Source organism: Thunnus thynnus, chromosome 19, assembly GCF_963924715.1.
Source record: "Thunnus thynnus chromosome 19, fThuThy2.1, whole genome shotgun sequence".
NCBI lineage: Eukaryota > Metazoa > Chordata > Actinopteri > Scombriformes > Scombridae > Thunnus > Thunnus thynnus.
In genome coordinates, this window is record NC_089535.1 from 13,991,768 (window position 1) to 14,009,905 (window position 18,138).

General features: G+C 38.4%; 1 protein-coding gene across 8 annotated transcripts in view; it reads right to left on the reverse strand.

Annotated features, from left to right (window-relative positions):
• The window catches only part of rgs3a (regulator of G protein signaling 3a), a 157,487-nt gene that overhangs the window by 16,522 nt on the left and 122,827 nt on the right, over nt 1–18,138 (reverse strand). For all 8 annotated transcript variants that reach the window (XM_067573934.1, XM_067573937.1, XM_067573935.1 and 5 more), the window contains one exon: nt 144–214. In XM_067573934.1, the coding sequence (XP_067430035.1) occupies nt 144–214 (71 nt within the window). The remainder of the gene's footprint in view (nt 1–143; nt 215–18,138) is intronic.

Consider the following 18,138-nt stretch of genomic DNA (forward strand, 5'->3'; position numbering starts at 1 on the left):
TTGAACAAAAGAAGTGGCAAGTCTCACTGACTGTCATTCCAATTCCTCCTCTTTCTCCTGCTTATCCTTATTTACAATATTCCAAAATGAGCAGATGGTGCAACTGAAAATAACCACAGAAAAAGATGCATTTGAGTACTTACAGGTTCTTGGATTTCTTCTTCTTTGTCCCTTCGGGGCCAACCTCACAGCTACAGGGGGATCCGGAGCTCAGCTGAGGGGAGAGGAAGGAGAGCACACACTGCATCATCCACCCTCCACACAGAAAGAGGGCCCTGTAACCTCATGCAGATAGCTAGCTCCAGTAGGGAATGACAACCTTGTTGGCCAGAAAGCTAGTAAGTCCTCAGTGTGCTCAATTAGGCTAGACTGAGATCAGTCCAGTCTGTAACACACGCAGCCAGTCACCAAAATGATTAATCCATAGCAGCAGTCCACGGCATGAATCCCTCGTGCTCTCAAAGGTGTGTGTTTGTATCTTTCTTGCAGAATAAATGCCTGTATGCATGCGGCAGATGCTGTCTGTAAACAGTAAGTATCTGGGTATAACAAAGTAAGAAAAATCTGTGAGAGTGAGAGAGTGTGAGAGACTGCGGCTGTTGTTTCTGTTGGCCTCCAACTGTGCCCTAGGTTGGAAGTGTTGAGCCAAGACCCCTGGTTTCACATTACACTTTCTGCCAGTCGACCATTTTGATTGGTTCAGAGGGAAAGGGAAGTTGCTCTAGGGTGGGGAAGGGGTCAGTCTCCACTAATCTGATGGCCTGAAACTGCCCCATTGTGTATGTGTGTGTGTGTGTGTGTGTGTGTGTGTGTGTGTGTGTGAGGCTCTAAATAATGAGCCATTGTATTACAGGAACACACATTTGAATCTGAGATACTGACCACAGCTGGTAACACATGGTGTGTGCTCTTGCACTTCTATCTTTGTGGGACCCAATTTGAGTTTCAGCCGTCACTGTGAGGACATTTTTGGCAAATTGAGGACATTTTGTTTGGCTGTTTCGGACCCAAAACCTTTTTTTTTTTTTAAAGTCTGTAGTTTCCTCATTGAGGTGAAACAGAAGCTTGATTACAGTCAGTTTCAATACAACTTATTTCTGAATTGTTTCAACCTTCATTTATTAAACTGTAATCTAGACTTTGTATGAAATAAAATATTCATTTCCAACAATGCTCATGGGGGAATTGTTGGGTCTCTGTAAATTAAAGAGTACGGTCTTGACCTGCTCTATGTGAAAAGTGCCTTGAGATGACTTTTGTTGTGATATGGCGCTATATAAATAAAAATTGAAACTGATTGATTGATAATTGTCCAGATGGTCTGATTCACCTGGTGCCTTATTAAATCCTGACTGTAAGATATTTGTTAACATCTCAGCTAATTACTTCTTATCACTTAATGTCATCAGATCAGTAACCATGTTTCACATCATTTCATACATAGTGACTCATACTGACTCAGTTATGTTGGCTGAAAATATTGATTGATATCACCAGTGCCATCAAAAATTTCCGCCAAGTTTCCCTGCTTACGTCAGGATTGTAAGTGACCTCTTATTGTATGCTGATACGGATGAATCCACTGAGCTAGTGTTCTTTGACCTTAGCGCATGTGTGGGACAATAAGATAATTACTTAGTAATAACTAGATAAAAATAAAAAAAAATTCTGAGTACAGTGGAGCATTTCTCTGCCAAATCCTTCCTTTATCACAACAACTCCCTCCAACTGAGATTCAGATTGTTGTAATAGGAAGTGTACACTGATGCACTTGATATTTTCTGACTGAAGTCACAGTTGACTGTGAAAGGTGAATGAGTGTGTATTATGGAGGAGCTGTCTAAAAGTAAGAAGGAGCTAACAGCAGCTCCAAACTATATTTAGAGCTGCTGTTTGATGGGCACAAAGACCTGTCAACTGTACAGTGTGTGTGTGGAGGGAGATTTATTTTCCTCGACTACTTGCATGAATTAGAAACATATACAGTATATGTTTGTAAGCTAATGCTGTATTTCTTCGGTAAAATGATGACAAAATGATATGACATTTTCAACTGAAGATAGTGATAATGTGATGATATCCAGTGATGACTATTGTTGCTTTTGTAAGATCTTTACATTTAGAAATGTTTGAGAATGTGGATATGACGACCAAGCAGGTAGAGGTACTGAGTTGATGTTTATCTCACTCCATTGAATAAACTAGTACCAGTCATATATTTCTAGAGCAATAACAAAAATACATAGTACAAACTCACTCAAGTATTTCATATATATCCTCCAGCACTAGAAGTAACTAAATCACCCTGCCAAACAATACAATAAGCACAGTTAAGAGTAGGTTGTGTGATAAGGGATTAAGTCATTGAAGGTCATGAGAGGCATCAAAATCTAATCTCAGAAGGGAACAGCATGACTGGAGAGTCCCCGTCCCTGTGGAGCCGTCAGCCAGTCTTTCCCCTGGAACCACAGAAAACAATTGGAAAACGACGCAGACTTTGCCCTCTCCAGAGACATTTGTCCCAACATAGCCTCCGGGAAAGGATTATTCAGGGGTATAAGGAGAACAAATTATGCTGTGTAGCCACTGTAGATCGGATGGGGATTGTATGCTTGTCAGGTCAGGCCTTTGTTCAACTAGCTGCCTGCATGGAAGGACTGGATGTTCATTCACACTGGACTGTTATGTTCCAGCTGGGTGAGATCTACATGGGGGAATGTGTCTGCTTTCGTATGGCTACAACTACCATTAGAAGGTCTCTAATACTGTAAGACATAATTTTAGAATCCTGATGTAAAGTATATGGTATTTAAGCATGGTATGCAATGGAATTCTCCACACAAAAGCACGTGTGCTGTGCAAATTAATCAACACAAGCTAACATAAATAACTTTCACATTCATGCAGACCAACTTCATCTGTCAGAAGTGTCACTTGTCGACCACGATTAACCCAAACGGCCATATTGCTTCTGTCAGGTTCGACTACGTCACCACAGTAATGGTGGTGGCGCATGCAAGCATTTGGGCGTTTGTCTTTGATTGCAAATAGCAAACTGATTGTTACTGATGTGAAGAACCCCAACCTAGACACATCCTGAATGATATTAGCAAAGAATCAGATGATATTATCGAATTGTAAAACTGTAGTGATACCTTGACCTGCAGTTCCAGTTCAACCAGTGCCACCCTAAATAGAAATAACAGCATTTGAGAACTACAGACGTACTCACTGTATGTTTATGTGCACCATCTACAGGCAAGGAAATGAATAGCTTCTGCAATTTTTACACTTGCTCCACCTGCAGGCAATAAGTGTAATAAATGCATTTTTTTGCTTGTCAACGTAATCCTAGCTTTGAGTCATATTATTTATTTTCGAGGACATATTTTCACATGACTACATAATAAAAGGTTTTTTGAAATACACCATTTAATTAATCCAGCTCTATATGTCATAAACAGGGTGTCAACAATTGTACAGCATTGCCAATACTGTACATATACTTGAGTATTTTCAAGTTAAAAAAAATTAATAGAAATAAATCTTAGAATATTACAGCCTTGAAGTTTTACTCTCAAACTTCTCTCTTTCCCTTTTTCTCTAAGTTCTTTCTGGCAGCCAGACCCCACCCGGGCCCCCACACAAAAGAGAGTTAGACACACCACACACACACACACCCAGACTGCCTGGCAATAGCCAGTGGAGCGTATAAAAGTCTGAGTCTTTTCTAAAAATAACCCTGGTGTGTGTGTGTTTGTGTGTGTGTGCGCATGCTTATGTGTATTGGCAGCTCATATGCTTCACTGAAGACAGTAAGAAAACACAGAATCTGCCAAAGACCACACGGTGATATAGGCCCCCGAGGCATGGGATGCAGATGTTGACAGGCTGTAAATGGTTGCAGGAGGGCTGAACAGATATGCAGATAACAGTTTGCATGCAAACATACATACACGTGTCTTTGCAGCCCGACCGTTTTATGTACCTATACATACATGCACGTGTGAAAGCAATCATATGGGCAAACACGTTTCTGTCGATACTAAAGTAAGTTCAAAACGTTCATGCAAACATTTATGGACATGCATGCACATGACCCGGGAGTCAACGAGTCTGAGCCAAAGTCAAACTAGAATGATGTGTGTGGTTGTGAACACCAATGTGCTGCTATTCCCTGACAGGACAGGGCAAAACTGCCTGTCTCTGTCTCAACAGATTCTTCAGTTGTGCTCTGCACTAACAAACACAATGTAAGAACAATATCCTTAACACAGCTCAGAAACATTCTTGACCCAGTCAACCCAGACGCCAAATCCTCCAACCACCTAAAAACGTAAGAGGTGAAGAAATGAATCTTGGTCTTTGTGTATTTAAACTTCTCACCAGTTCAAACCCTGCTGCTTTTCTTTATCAAACCTCCCTTTGGCTGCTTCCTTCCTTTTAATTCCCCCTGTTTCTTTTTTTATTGGAAAACAGCTGGCGTCTGAACAATGTTATGGGGACCCAGACAATCTCCCATTCCGTTTAGTGCAGCCTTAGATTGATGCTACGTTGTTAGACCCCAGCTTCCTGACATTGTGTGGCTTTACTTTGTGTGTATGTGTATGTGTGTGTGTGTTTAATACCCATTCAGACTGAAGCAGTAACATCATCCAACCACACATCATGACCATGCTCCTGACCTGGTTTTGATCAGCTTTTATATGTTTTTTTTTTCTATGAAGTTATTATTACAGGACCATCACTCTCTCAACAATAAATTCTGCTCCTCTATATATCAAAAATATATGATTATTAATCCTAAATGAGAGATCTTCTATTAACTTTTAATAAAGTGACTGAAATAAGGAAAAGAAATATTGTAAAGTTATCACAACTCTGCCCACTGCCCCCATATTTAAATCTCATTTAACCCCATTTCACCACAAGGTCATCAGTTCATTATACTTTTTGTGCTATCTGTGAGAAGACAGAGAGAAACATTTTTTGGTTAAAGCTTTTCTCTTTGAACCTACTTTCGCTGCGAATAAAAGAAAGGAAAAAGAATGAAATGCAGACTTAACCAAAGTCATATGTTTATCAGGATGTGGCAGCTATAAAGTACACAAACAGCACTTCATGCTTAATTAACACTTTATTAAGGAAGGGGAAGTATGGCTACGATATGTAACAACTGTATTTAATGCACCTCAAATACCTCCAATACTACACACAGCCACTATACAAAATAAATATGTGGTCTATATGGAACATGAAGCACAGATGCATCGAGACCATGACAACGGACAAATAACAGAGCCGAAGCATCTCCAAAATTAAACAACTAATATGCTTCATGACTTAATAGTGGCTTAATAGATGTTGTGCTTTGAAGACTTGTGGTGTCACTCATTTAAAATCAAATAGAATTTGAATAGTTGTATTTAGATCAGCCTCTCGGTCTTTTGAATGTGTTGACTGCACACTGTGACTACTGAGAGAAAGTACAAGATATACTTATACTTACAAATATACTTATATTTAATTCTATGCTTCAGTGTTGTCAATCACTCTCAGATGAGAACTTCTACTTCATGAAAAAGGGTGGCTAACTCTCAAATTGTACACTGAAGTAGGAGTATTTTTAGATTTACTTTTGGTAACATTAGTATTTGATAAACACAAGCCCTACTGGGATGTGAACCCAAAGTCAGAGAACACATGGTTCCAGAGACAAGGGGCTCTACCATGCAAACACATGCCTAATTTTATATACTTGCAAAGATATAATTCTGCTCAGCTGTTTGTATGTTGAAGCTTTATAGCATCCTATTTGCATAACAGGGTACAGGCACTGGTAAACCAAGCAAATAAATGAACACAGCTTGCTTATTTGATGAGAATCTTGGCCGTTTCTTGCCCTTGATAAGTGTCTGCACTTCCTAGTAGATCTTGGCCAGAGAGTTAAAAGAAAATAAGTGAAAGGAGACAAAAAACAGGACAGGGCTCTCTCTGTGGGGCAGTAGAGGAACAATGGAGCCTTTATAAGAGTCGGAAAATACAACAAGATATGGAGAAAAAAAAGATTTAGTAAAGGCAAGAGCTGATGTTTAAACAAAGAAGGAAGGGAGAGAGATCACAAAACCAAATGCTGAACCCTGAGGCTATAATGAAGATATTCATAAAGATGCAGTTCTTTCTTTGTTTTGTATCAAAAGCCTTGACATAGCATTCCTGATATGTTTTGCCTCCATAATTTTCCTTTTGAAGTATAATTACATAACTGTTTTAAAGTCAGGTTTTTTTTTTTCATTGTTCCCATTTATGTCACAGGAAATATTTTTCCAACTTCCTATCCAAATAAAAGGAAATTTTTGAGTAAAATAAACTTGCGGTTGTTGCCCAGGGACTATGATTGCATATGTGTGTTTCTCTGTGAGAAAGTGTGAGCTTGTGTGATTAAATAGCAGCTGCTAACACACACTCACACACACATACATACAGTACAATACTCAGTAAGTAATATCTGAAAATAAACCCAGTGACCCACAGACAGGATACTGACTCAATCCTTACTCAAACTCTATAATGAATGCTGATACAAAAGGTGCATTGTTTGCACATTCGTGTGTGTGTGTGTGTGAGATTTTGACACACACAGAGAGAGTACATTGTGTGTGTGTGTGTGTGTCTGTGTGTGTGTGTGTGTGTGTGTGTGTGTGTGTGTGTGTGTGTACTTGATCAGACTCTCCTCTGCCTCCTGTTATTCAGCACTGCTCAGGAGATGGCTGCTTCCTGTATAAGTACTTCCCATATCACAGGATGTTAATGAACAATGCTTGTTCAACGTCACTTCTCAGAGCTGCTCTGAAAAGCCGTCAGGTTATTTAGTCCTAGAACTGGTGCAGTCAATTAAAATATTATTGGCATTTTCTGACCATCCGATGACCTTTCTGCTTGGTATTTTAATAGCGGCAGCCTAACAATTCTCTCCAAAGCTGGCAGTTTTACACAAACTGATCATCAGTAGCACCTGTGGACCAATGATTCCCAATTGGCTGCAGCCACAATGGGGCCAAACATGAATATATATTTTCTTATTATGATACACTGGCTACATAAATCACATTAATAGTTTTCAACAGCATAACGACAGCTATTAATTTAGAACTGAAGCCTGCAATCTGTTGCAGCCAGACTCTCAGCCTTCCCTGCTGGCAGATACTTTCATAAGGCAATTAGCAAATATGACGGATTTGTCACTTGCAATGATGCAGTAACATTTAGAACTGTAGCAAAATATTTGTGGCACAGGCTCTTTAGCAGATGAATGGTATTATTTCTGCATGTCAAACTCCCTTCATGAACTCCAGGTGCGTGAAAACATCTAAGAACCTGTCTTATCACATCTCTATCTCTCTTAAAATGGGTTTAATAGCTTAAAAAATAATAAATCATCATGCTGGCCTTGTATGGTAAAACAGTCTTTTCTAAGCATGATTTGTTTCATTGTTTTTATACCTTGGTTAGTGGTTACTGTCTAAACATATTAGCCAATGTTAATACAGCAATTCATGAAATGTCTTATAATAAACAACTATTATATAGGGGTCAAGTTGGATTGGATATGCTTATAAAGTGGGTTTATTATCTAGTGCTGTTATGATAGATATGACACACCTCACTATTTCTTATCCACAGATGTCATACAGGGAACATTATTTTTATTCATATAGAGTAAAATGTTAATGTGGAGAATGGAAACTACATAACCGAAACGAGTTGAATTGCAGTACAGTGTGTGAACATTCATGTGTGTGACGACCATCACATTGTCTTGATGTTGCAAGAGTGGGCTCATGACCAATCCTTCTGACATAAATTCTACTCCCATTCATTCCCCGCTGACAGGCCTGCAGTACTGAGCTGTATGCGGGAACACTATGAGAAAGATTACTGTAGTATTTAAACAGGTGAAGCGTTCTGAGCTAAAGGTGCTTTTACCCGGTTATTAGTTACGGTGAATTGTATTCATGACCAAAACAAAAAAGCTGGTTTCTAGAAAAGCAGAAGCGCTTCTAGGAAAGCGGCGTGTCGGGATGAGATGTATGGCATTAGGGAGGGAAGGGAGGAATGTTGCAAATGCGATTCCAACCGCAGCAGCCAGAGAATGATGTGGGTCACACACCTGCTCATGTAAAGGTCTCGCTTCACCTCCCAGTGGAAGTAAACAGCACATGGCAGTGAGGGAATATCTGACTTTAGCGCTAGCATCTATTTGGAGAGTGACAGATAAGATTTAAAGCGTCTGTAATTTTTAAAAGAGGCTGGAGTCCAAGTTACAAGCCTCATTGAGTTTGTTACATAATGCAAAACCATTAACTTCTTTTAAAGTTGAATTTTAAAGTCATAGGGTCAATCTTTGCTGTTTAATCCATTAAAAAGTAAACAAATTCATAAATTAAAAAAAAGCTGAAAGCAAATTATACACATCTGTTGTTATAAAATATGAACTGTTATGGTGCTAGTCAAACCTTCTAAAGAGAAACTCCAGACACCAAGAGAACTCAAAGACACTTTTTTTGTTTATTGTGCAAATGTGGAGAGAAAAAAGCAAAATAAAAATCAAAAGTCTTTATTGAACATGTCCCAATCAGCAACATTAAAGCTTTTGTTGTTCAGACTGGGTCAAATGCCACAACTCCTGAAATTTGAATTTGAAGATGAAACCACATAAAATCATAAGTTACTCAGGCTGAAGCCAAAAAAAACATTCTTTGACTTAATTTTTTAAATCATAATAAATTAAAATGAATGGCAAGAAGTTGTTTCATAGTTTCATAATCGCACCGATTACATAGCAACAACAACCCTTGGGTGACTGCTACAAGCTTCGGTGTCAGAAAAAGGACATTCAACCTAATTAAATGTTTTATTTCATAATGCAAGTCTTATTCTAACATCAAGGAGTGAACTTAGATTTCCCTCTCTCTTCCTCCGAGGCTGATTGTTCCCTTGACCCTGTTCTCATCCTGTGAGGCCGGCATGTGTGCTCCCATCATCCCACCAGCATTGTTCACCCTGACTCCTGCCTCCTGGGGAGTGTGAGTGTGTGTTTTGTGTCCTGTTTCTACATGCGCTGCTACACAGTTGCGTGTGTCTAAAATTCAAACCTAGCCAGATGCTGATGTGAGCCCACATAGTTGTCATGCAGATAAAGTACGCCACGTACTCGTTATCTCACCGTATGTACTGTTTTTACCCGAGACAGCACATACACACACACATTGGGACTTGGACAAAAAGATTTAGTCTTCAATCTATTTTCTACACGCCATGACAATACGATGAGTAATGTGCTAACAGCTTCCTATAATGGAAATGGATGAGCATTTAAAGGTGCAATCACTGGTTTATGAATAAATGCTTGCTGTAGTTTGCAAGCATTTATAAACACTGATCTCACAAAATGTGTTGTCACTCAATTTCATCAATACTGTCATTTTGAGGAACTAGAGAGTGTTTCCTTTTTAATAGGATAACAATATGTCAAATATCTTTTCTTCTTTTTATATGTTATTATTGTTAATACTGTTTTCTCAGGTATTATTACAGTATTAAATAATACACACTTTATTCTAGCTCTCGAATTATTGATTTAGAACGTGAAAATACTAACTATAAGAATGCAGCTCAGCGTTCAGCACTCAAAATATATCTCTATGCAGTTTTGGCAGTGATATGTCATAAAGGTTCTGGTTGCATTTTAGACAAGTCAATCATTTGTTTGAGGTTAATGATGGTTAAATTAGACAATTAACTAATCAAAACTCATCATATGGGTTTGGAATTGAACCCGTATCCGCAGAGTTGAAGGCGTGCCCGCTATCCACCCTAACCACGATCTTAAATAACATTATCATGGTGGAAACACTTTCCACTGTGCTATATTTGTGTCAAAGCACTGCCCGTCTCTAGTCTCATGGGTGTTTTTAAACAATGATCCTTAATTTCCATGTCCAGACTTCATGCGACAAACTGAGCTGAAAGTATCTATTATCTGGTCAACTTTACTCAGGATCTGTGCGCGTGTGCTTAGATGTATATATGTGAGAAACCATCTGACGGCATTTATGTAACAGATTCCTGATTCAGCCAAAATACTGCTATGGCAACAAGTGCTGTAAACACCGTCAAACACACACAAGACACAGCTATGAAACAAGGGGCCTTCTGGATCCTCTCCTGGATGAGGCGAGCGTCAGGAGAGGGCTTTGTTGTGCCAGTGACAGTATACAAAGTCCTGTCACTTACTGTAATGACCCTGCGTACACTTTGGGGTACTGAGGTGGGCAGAGAGCGTGGTTCTACTGAAAAAGGTCCAGCTACTAAGTGCCATGACATCAAGACATAATTTCTCACAAAACAATCATCACAAACATTAACAAATGTTAATTGTTGATGGTAACTGCTGTTTATTCCCCTCAGTTGGTCATATTTCATGCCTTTGCGTTACTGTATTAGTCATGTTTATCGTCATTATCTTTCTTGCTCAGTCAAAGCTGACGCTAATTGAATAAATTCCCTCGCTCACTGTTTCATGCATTTGCCCATATTAATCCAAATGGGAAACAACCGGGAGCAAATTATTTTTTTAGAATCCATTTCAAAGGAAGCTATTATATCCCTGCTTCACACTGTATTACAGCAGCATAAGAATTAAAAGGATGAAAACAGCACGTTCCCACACTCCTTCACACACAGTTCACAGCGGATCCAGGTAGCATAAAATCCCCTCAGTAATCACAAACAGCCAAACAATTGCTAAATAAACAAGAGGAATGCTAGCTTCATTAGCTTGGGATTAGCTAGCTTTTGTGGTGGGGATTTGTGAAAGGGTATAAGTCCATGTGGAGCACACTGCGCGCTTAAGTAGTACACAGAGAGAAAGAATACAGGTATACAGGGGTTTTTTTTGTTTTTTTTTTAGCCATGTAGGAGCTTCCCTGGCAAAGAAGGGTTTAGCGTGGGAAGCTTTGAACTTTCATGAGGTCGCAAGGAGTTAAGTTCACTATAGGTTTCAGTGGAAAAATGAAAAGAACTTTATCTTTTTGTACTTGGAAATGATCTTCAATTGTCCTGAAGTCGTTGGATCAAAGACTTGCTACTCTATTTACCCGTTTGGGCAAATTAATTTAAGTTAAAGGCTTCCTTCAGACATAAAAGGTTTTTTTCTTTATTTGATGTTTCTTTCTAGTGTCAGTTTCATACTATTCTAAATTACTTTACAGTAAAAACAAAGAGTAGGAATATCTATATGAAACTACAGAAATAAAGCAATCAAAAGATTCCATAGTAGTTATTCACCACCATAGATCCATACTCATTTACACACATACATTTTGAGCATCTGAAAGTTAGGACACGCTCTCATGGTCAAATGATGATGAATGGAGAATGAAAGCACATATTCCAACACTTAACTTCGGCGTGACTTTTGGCGGAGGGGAAGGAAATGTAATTAGCAGATGTGAAGAACTTATATAATAATAATAAGTCATTTCATTTGGCTCTCAAAGTCACATTAACAGATTCTATTAAGTATTTCCACAGCATACTGACAGGCATGGAGACAGGAGTTGTCTAGTGAAAGTGAAGACTCTTCCCACAAGACTCTTAATTGTTATCACTGTTATTCAACTGGCATGGTGTTTCCCCTTCCTGTCAGCATGACTGCCTGTCTAGAAAGACAGAATATCTTATGCACAGTACTTGCCACTGTCTGTCAGAAGGCACCATCCCGGTGAAATGAAGTTAAGAAGAAGCAAAAATAAACACTAAAACAATTGATTGTTGCTGAGTGCCACCCCGAGCAACAATTTTCCAATGATAGCTTAGCATCCGCAAGCCTGTCAAGCTTTCTGCACATGTTTGAGCAGTGTGCATGGAGCTCTAGTAAGAGCTATCCTCCATATCTAAAGTGTTAAGAGGGTCATGCCTTTTTAGCCTTTCCAAAACCAAAAGCACATGAGCAAAAGTGCATGGAAAGGATTGATTTTGTGGTCCTCGTTAACATTAAAAAGTAGGCTCCCAATAGAGTTCCTAACCGATTGTGCTGTGCTGGTTTGGAAAGCTTGAAAGGCGTAGCAACAGCGACTAAGGGGGACGGGCCTTAGGTCAATTCCTTTGTTTTATCTCATAATATCTATACAGAGCTGGAGTCATGACACAAATTGGCATACATTACAGCACATGCTTGTAGAAGTTCAATAATGATTCATGTTTTAGCATAAACCTACAGCTCTCAGTGCTTCAGTGCAATTACTGGGTCAACGTAACTTGGTTTTGTCCATATCCATAGTATTCTCAAACACAGTTCAGTGCTCTTTGTCCCCCTCTTATTACAGACATATCTGAACTAACCGCAGTCAATTGGCTCGCCTCTTCTGTCAAACAGTGATATATAACCCACAGTGGACTATGGCTTATAGTAAATGGGATCCTATAAACTAAATAACTGTATTAGATTGTTATAAAAATAACCATCCGTTAGTATTATTACCTAAACACATGGAGTGAACGACACAACACATCGTTTTTTTAGTCATATACATTACCACAAATGTCAATTGGATTTTAACTGAGGTTTTTACTACTTATGGAACAGAACGGTTTCACTTTGTCTTTAATGCAATAAGTAGAGCTGATGCTAAACTCAAAATGCTAGTGGGCATAGTGTTTGTGAGTGTGCATGCTTTAAAAATGCCATCTCCATGCCAACTCCTTATAATGTATTAAGACTGTTAAAACCAAGGTTGGATAATGGAAAGAGATTGTGAGAGGGCCATTTGGTTGTGTAATGTTAGTAATCTTAGTAATGTCTGACTTGGCCATGGAATCACTAATATGTGTATCTGTTTTTCAAGCAACCAAATAAAAAGAAATGATATCAGAGACAGAGAGAGAGAGCGAGAGAGAGATATGGTAGCATTACACACACGCTTTCCAGACAAGACGGAGGCGCTTTGGCCACAGACTAAGGGAGATGTCTTTGATTTCACAACAAGTGACAAGAATTTCTTGTGAAATTTAAGAAATGTTCTGTCCGTTCTGTCTTACGTAACTAATTTTTCCTTTTGGGGAAATCTTATATATGATGTATTGTCTTCTGTAGTTTTGGTGGTCTCTGGCAAAGTGTGGTCAGTAGAATTTTATTGTTAACTGTGAACTAATACCCCATAAACAGAAAAACATCACATTCAGTTCATTCATGTTTTTGTGTATAGACACTTGGGTGGCTATTCACTGTGTTGACTGTCCTGAAAGCCTGTTCAGTCTGCTCAGTAAATATTTACATGTTACCCATTTAGCATTTCACTGGACATATCCAGCCTGGCTGTGTCCAACATGGATTTGAACCCTGGGGACCTTTTGTCCATTCGAAGCCATCTGCAGTCAAATAGAGGAGATCCTCGTGTTTACCTACAATACTATCAGTTCAGTGTGTGACTGTGCTGTCGCAGAATATTTGCTGATTCTGATGTACACCTTGGCCCTAAGCAAATTACCTGTGACATCTATTTTGTCAAAACACCACTTGAAGGGATTGGACTATAGCGCTCATCAATAAGGGATATTTTTAAATTGTTTCCATGAACCTCTTGTGCCATTCATTCAGTAAAAAAACAAGCTATTGTTAGCTCGGGTCATGTGCACTAATCCATGTGAGGTACGCATCATAGTCTTGATATCAACAAGTGCTATGCTTCTCTCACAATACAATCTTTGAGCTAAATTTAGATAATATACAGGAACATGCACACTAGTGCCTGAGGAATGATGAGAAATCAGTACTAATAGCTTCTGTCTGGAGGATTTCTGAGAAACTTTCAGACTTGTAGCTGAGGTACTCAAATGTGACTCAATAGTGTTTACTAATATTTTTGTGCGTGAACCTAGAATAGTGTTTAGGTTCCTGTAACTGTTTATCCTGCTTATCACAGCACAGTGGACATTTAGTGGAGGTCCGGTAAACTGGAGACAAACTATACTCTGAAAGTACAATATTGCAAACATGTTTTTCTAAGCTCTAAATTCATTGATGTGTCCTAAACCTACTGTATGTAAGCCACTCTAAAAGGTGCTTTTTCAGGTATATAGCATTGCTTAGGCACTACTGCACTGTTGTTGTTGGCTTTTCTGCAATTGGAATGTATGAACTGACAAAAATAAGATAAGTTCATATAGGTCAGTCCAAACAAGACAGCAAATATTTACCCAGATTGTGTGTGTGTGTGTGTGTGTGTGTGTGTGTGTTCTATTTTCTGATTCATTCGTATTTTTGCATCGATTCGATATTTTGGATTTAGCCCCGAGGACAAAAGTGAGTCACTTAAGTTAGTTGCTGTGTGTACTGTTTTCCTAGTATTGGATTAGCCTGTAGTGTAGCTTGTTTGTTTTAGCCAAACACATATCGAATAACATGATTTACTATATTTTAAGTAGTTCTGAAAGTGAAGCAGCCTTAATCATCATTTTCACAGTTTCATACTTCTATGACCAGGCTAAAGCAGCAATATTTAATTTACTTTAGAACATTAATTTAGTTGTGCAGTAGCCTGCAGCTTTGTTTAAGACAAAAATAACAGATGGGCTAATTGTGTGCGCAGTGCACCAGCTTTAAATGGAAACTGCCTGCTTGAGTGTTGAATTTTGAATGTTGTTTAAGCCTTAACGTCAATGCAAGCCAAAAAAATTATAGCTGAACCATTGTTTTTACTGTTTTACATCTAGATTGTATCATAAAAAGGAGAGGAATGATGAGGTAAAAATGATAAAGGATAGAAGCAAATGTTTTGACATCTTATAGTGTTCTGTTTAATTTTGTTCCTTACAGTCTGTCACAAAGCCCCCTCTCTCTATTCCTCTGTATGTGTGTGTGTGCACACACATGCAGCACCATCCGTTTGCATACCTGTTTTCAAGTACGAATGCATGCTAACCTATTTTCCCTTAACACTATCCACTCTTGTGTATCCTTGACACAACGCAGGAATGTAAGCCATCAAACAACCATCAGTAAACACATTAAAATTGTTTTTCCCCCCAATGTCTTGAAAGACAGTCGATATTTATCCGGATTTCAAACAAACATTCAGGCCACATAAACAAAATGTTTGGCCTGCTTGAGCCAAAACCGCTGGGTTAGATCCATATGTGTGTGTTGCAACAACGTCTGTGTGAATGCATCACATCCACAACACGATGATGGATAGTGGGATGTCTGGAAAATGACGGCGGATTTGAGGGTTTGGACAGCAAAATGAGAGATCAATTTAATGGTCTGATTGGAAAGAACATGCAGTGGTTTAGTATTAAAAGACCATTTCAGGCATGTCTCTCAACACCTTTTAATGGAAATTAGGATTTTCCAATGTGGCTACAAACTAAATCAGATCAGCTGCATTTTTTTTTATTGCTGCTGGAATCTCACTCCTATGAATTTCCATTTTGTTGTTTTATGAGCAAAACGTTTTAATGGTGTTATTGTGGTCGCTGCAGAAGCAAAACATTCTTGGTTGATCTTTTTAATCCAGCCATAGCTCTAGCAGTTCATGTTTTCTTTAACTAATAATGGTCTCAATGTTGAAAGTGGTTTTACACAGACCTCTGACAGCAGATTTGACCTCAGCACCTCAACTTGGTGGGAATGATTTCAAGCTGAACATCAGTGCATGTGAGGACTTTGTGTAAATTCATAATATGATGGGCAAACCATGCTATCCTTATTAGATTGCTATGATTTCTTATGTCAAATTCCTTGTGTAAACTGATGACTTTCCCACAAGGCTCAATATTCATGTGGTGTACCACAAGGATATCAATTCCTGGACCAATATTGTTCTCTCATTTGCCCCCTCAAGGTCTCTTAATGACACTGCACAAAGCAAGAATCTTGTCCTCAATTCATATCAATTCCTGAAAGATTTGTGCTTCACAATAGCTGTTATTGGCCTACATACAGTTACAAAGGGTAAGTAAACACTGCCTGCAAGAGAAAGGAGAAGAGACAGAGAGAAAGAGACAAGGGGGGGGGGGCTTCATATTATGAAACAACACAGACAGTAGAGACACACTGTTTCCCTTCCCCCATCACACTACTTTCTCTCGATTGCATATACACATATACATATATATATATATACACACACACACACTATACATACAGTGCTATGTAACTGTATTGCAGTCTTGATTTCAGACTTAAAAACTTCAAGTGAGTCTCTGTAAAATGTTTATCATAACTTACATTTTATGATCAACAAGGTTTTGAGTTATTCTAATGGTAATAATAAATGGAGTTTGGAAAATAAGCTTCAGTAAAATCTCAGAAACTCAGTTTGGTCAGTCACTACATCTGAGTAATTACTGTGATTGCACACTTTTAAGTTAAAGCAAAAAAATGCCCTTGCTGCATCTGCATCTAGCATGTGATCTGAATGCACTGGCAAGGAAGCTAAAGGTTAATATCAAATAATCTTTTTATTTAAATATTTTATGATTGGATAAAATGTTTATCAAAACACAATAAATAAATAAAAAATTGAAACTGTTTCATAGTTTCCAAAATTTTAAAAAACATCTTTTAAGATTTAATTTTTCCTTTTACTTGTCATTATAGCAGCAGCTTATATAACTACATGATGAATTATTGTGCATGGTTTCTATCTCAATATGTCGTTGTGTTTTTATCTTCATGATTTTGAAGCTGGCTGAGCGGTCGTAAGATTAAATAGGTTTAGGTTTATTGACAACACTCTAATATATTTTAAAATGCAACATATCAAACTTTGTCAGGGACAGAACGATAAAGCCCTGGACTTATTTCCGTCGTTTTCTCTGGTGTTTTCATGATGTAATGCATGCAGCTGAAATGTACGTCATGTATCTAATTGGCAATGACATGGCAGTAATGAGATAAGCAAACAGGATGACACCTGTCCTCCATGAATTTATCTTGAAACTTTCTCAGAGAAGAAAAGTACAACAGATTCTGTTTCTCCGTGAAACAAATGTGGGGACAGAGGTGTAAAATATATATAATCATATAATCATATTGGCTGATTAATCACATATTGATCTTGTGTCTCAGAATCTGAGATATTATTCTGTAACTGAACCATTAATAGAATTATTGTAAAGTTATCAGAATTTGCATGGTGACAACTGTAATTTAGCTTGCCTTTACCTTCCAATTTTTTTTTAAGAAAATGGCTCCTTTTCTTCTTTTTCCCGTATTACTTAGACAATTTACACACTAGTGAAATGTAAGAACGGACAGGAACTATATTTCTCCCAACTGGTACGCTGCAGTACTGAAAATGAGCACCAGTGAGCGTAACCAACTTTAAAGGTATTATGAAATTAAGGCAGCATGTGCATGCAGGTTCATAAATCAATGTTACCGATTTTAAATGATCCCATTCCCATTCTGTTCTCTTGGTTAGAGGTTTGACAAACACACATAAACACACACACTCAAGTTCTGCACCTTGAGATGTCACAAGATTTATGAATGAGGGGGATGACAGATGGTTTTAAATAATGGAAACACAGGCCTCAAAGGAACTGTATCCATGACGCCAATAGGTAGTAAAATTACCCTTGAATCTGCCAAGACCAATAGGCTCCAGCCCTGTCTGCTGCATTCCTCCCTCTGCACAGCTCACACACACTGCCATTTAAGGCTGCCGAGTGTGCTGACAGAGTTGTTGGAAGAAGAGATAGATAAAAAAAGGAGCAGTGCTTCTGATTTCTACAATGATAGAGTGAGCATTTGATCACCTCTGTCATTTGTGTTCTGTCTATCATTAAGTGTATGAAAAGTCCGTGGAGCTCAGGTATCACTGCCTTGTTCTTTCTCTCCTATTTTCTCTCCATTTCTGTCAATTATTTTTTCAGAAACTGTCATTAGCAAATACATACTGATGAAATACTGCACAAGTGTGCAGGTGTGCAGTTCAAATCTTGTATCTGGAAACAGTGAAGTTGGGGGAAATCCTGCCGTGGACAATGACCTGTATGCATTCCAGTTAAAGCATAATAATTCTAGGGAAATTGTACGACATATTACTTCACAGTTAACAGGAAAAACAA